General features: G+C 33.7%; 1 protein-coding gene across 1 annotated transcript; it reads left to right on the forward strand.

Annotated features, from left to right (window-relative positions):
• The first annotated feature begins 1731 nt into the window (after positions 1–1731).
• LOC112508693 (thioredoxin H9-like) lies at positions 1732–2478 on the forward strand. Its single transcript, XM_025113392.1, has 3 exons — positions 1732–1851; positions 1943–2065; positions 2329–2478. The coding sequence occupies exons 1-3, from the start codon at positions 1732–1734 to the stop codon at positions 2476–2478; spliced, it is 393 nt and encodes a 130-aa protein (XP_024969160.1).
• Positions 2479–3059: the final 581 nt, after the last annotated feature.

A 3059-nucleotide genomic window follows, 5' to 3' on the forward strand; every position in this document is an offset into this window, starting at 1 on the left:
GAAAACCACTCCAATTTGTAAAAACCGTAAAAACTACTTTCATCCGTCGTAATCTTATGAAATTTTTTCATGAAATAAAACCACTCAATTTGTATAAACCTTGAAAACCACATTCAACCAATCATAATTTTTAATTTTGTTCATTTTTTTGTAATTATGAGAGGTTGATTAACCATTTTTATTGTGGAGAGTGTTAATCATGGATATTATCGTCTTCATTATTTTAATTTTAAAGAAATACATGAAACCGTTTCATTAAAATTTCATTAAATATTATATGAAACAATTTCATAACCATATATGAAACAAATTCATCAAAAAAAGTATTATATGAAATAATTTCATGAAAAAATTTCATAAGATTAAACAATGAAATGGACGTATGAGAATGGTTTATATATATATATATATATATATATATGGTCAGGTTCAAACGAGAAAACGGTCAATTTGCTAGAATGCGAGAAGTTTCAAGTCACATGTGATACAAACAAGTTGCATTGACCAGCCATAGAGCGTGCCACTTTTCCTATGAACTTGTTCGCGTCAACCAAGTCGTCCGCAGGGCCGGTCCTAAGATTTTTGATGCCCTGTGCGAAAATAATAAAAAATTCCCCTAAGCCTATTTTTTTAAGCCAATGAAACAACGAAACATGCGATTTTTTAAAGAGTTTAAAACTTATTCAAGTTAAGTGTCTCATCCTCATGTTGATTTTTATTAATTATAATAAAAAAAATACAAAGGGGGGTGGGGATAAAAACCAAAACCTCGAATATAAAATGTAGAATGATGAAAGAAAAATCCTGAATTAAGATCGTGCTTCCTTCCTTTTCAGTTTTCCTTTTTCCAAATTGAAATTAGCAAAATAGAAACTTTATTTGACTTAAAAAACAAGGAAAAATATAATTAGTTTTCAATTAAAATAGTAAATTACATACAAATTACTGTCATAGTAAGCAAAAAGTAAAACTCAAAAATTACAGATCTAACGACTAAAGGCTAACAGCCTATCTGTTAGCAACTTAATTAACAACTTATTTGCTCAACTATGCATGATTGTTTCGTAGTGCCTTAATGATATAGAAAGTGATTTATGTAGTAAACTTCTTGGGGGGGTGTTATATAGAAAGTCAAAAAAAAAAATCCAAACATGTCCATTCCAACTAAAAAAACGCTCCTTACATTTGCGAAAAAACTCTCCCAAACAAAAACTTTTTCAACTTATACAAGCAAATTACTTCATACATACAACTTTATTCAGACAGACAACTTTACAAAAACTTTTCGAACTTTCCAACTTTTTTCAACAATGTGCATTCAATATTCATCACTGTTAGGCCTTGGACATGTTTTATAGTTAAAGTTCAGTTGTCCAATTCCCAAATTATTAAACCCAAAACTAGTAATAAATGACAACTTGATGCCCCTTTAGACTTTGATGCGCTGTGCAGCCGCACGTTGGCCAGGGGCAGCCCTGGTCGTCCCTGGCCCTTTTGGACGTGTTGTATCACATGTGATTTTACTTTGTAATCGCATGTAATGTTGAAACTTCTCGCCTTCTCGCAAATTGACCAACTTGTCGCATGATCCCCCTCCCTATATATTGTTTAAAACACTCATCAAACATCAATATTTATTTGACACCAAATCTAGATAGAGTTTCTAAATCATTGAATGGTTGTTGAGTTTTATCAATACAGAGCCTAAAAAAAGGAAGCTGGTCCCAATGTATGAGGCCAGGTAGCAAACAATATCTTGCCTCTGAACTTGGTGGTGGAAAGGTTACTCTTATAACCACCACAGAGAAATGGGATGAAAAGCTAACAGAAGCAAAAAACAAGGGGCAGTTGGTCAGTCTTCTTTTGTAAATTACCATAGAATCAAATCAAATCAAATCAAATATTGGTCAAAATTTGCTTATGTTTTAGTTCTACCCGACAGGTCGTGGTCAACTTTAGTGCCGCTTGGAGTACTCCTTGTCGTTTCATCGCAACAGCATACCGCAATCTTGCTGATAAACATGATTCACTTATGTTCTTGACTGTCGACGTTGATCAGTTACCTGTAAGTCCTTATAAACACATATATCATATTTATTTCTAGTTTGATCACATGTTGTTCGATAATGTGTTGAATCTCTCTTTAAAACATCTTTTATGAAATGATAAAAAGAGGAACGGTCTGATACCATGTTAAAGATATATGGAATCCATTAACATAGAGGGTTCTTATGGCGACATATATATACAAGTCTGATGGTCCATGTCTAGCCAATATGAACAGATAAAAAAAACATGATATGGTTAAACTATTTAACGGTGTTGCAGGAGTTTAGCACGTCTTGGAATATTAAAGCCACTCCAACCTTCTTCTTCCTTATAAACGGGCAACCCATAGATTCCTTTGTGGGAGCGGATGAGAAAGAACTTGCAAAGAAGATCGAGGCAGCTGCTGCTGGTTTTATCCAGGTTCAATAGAATTAACAAAAAAGGCTAACTTTAGCGATCTACTTATGAATTTTGACCGGCTATTTACCATTAAAAAAGGAAGAAATTATAGCATAAGAAAACAGATTGTTTTCTATGCCAAAAATTGTGTGATTAGATCATATTTGCGTTGACGATGCCAAAAAAATCGGGTTTTTTGTTGAAAGAAACCAATAGTCCAATGTATTGAACGGTTAACGGCTATATAGGTTGGAGCATGTCGAATCATGTTCGGTGCTCTAGGATTGTTGCAGACAAAAGGGTTTGTGGTTTTGTACTGAATGCCTTGTCATACCATTCTCATGATCATCATGGAGAAGTAAATTGCGGTGTGTGTTTCTTTGGTTCTATCAATTAGGTCTTTCCTTTGTGTGTGTTTGTGAAGTATTGTTGCCATTTTTCACAATCGTGTCACTCCAATTTGGGGATCAATAGTTGCCCATTCGTGTGTTTTTTGAGATAAAAATATGTTCGTTTCAATTTTTCCCCGTCATATGTATCCATGTCCACCAATCATGTGAATACACATCATGTGAATGCGCATGTCCTATTCTTTCAACATTAATAATTGC

This window comes from Cynara cardunculus, assembly GCF_001531365.2.
Source record: "Cynara cardunculus var. scolymus isolate 2C chromosome LG 3, CcrdV1, whole genome shotgun sequence".
NCBI classification, from domain to species: Eukaryota; Viridiplantae; Streptophyta; class Magnoliopsida; order Asterales; family Asteraceae; genus Cynara; species Cynara cardunculus.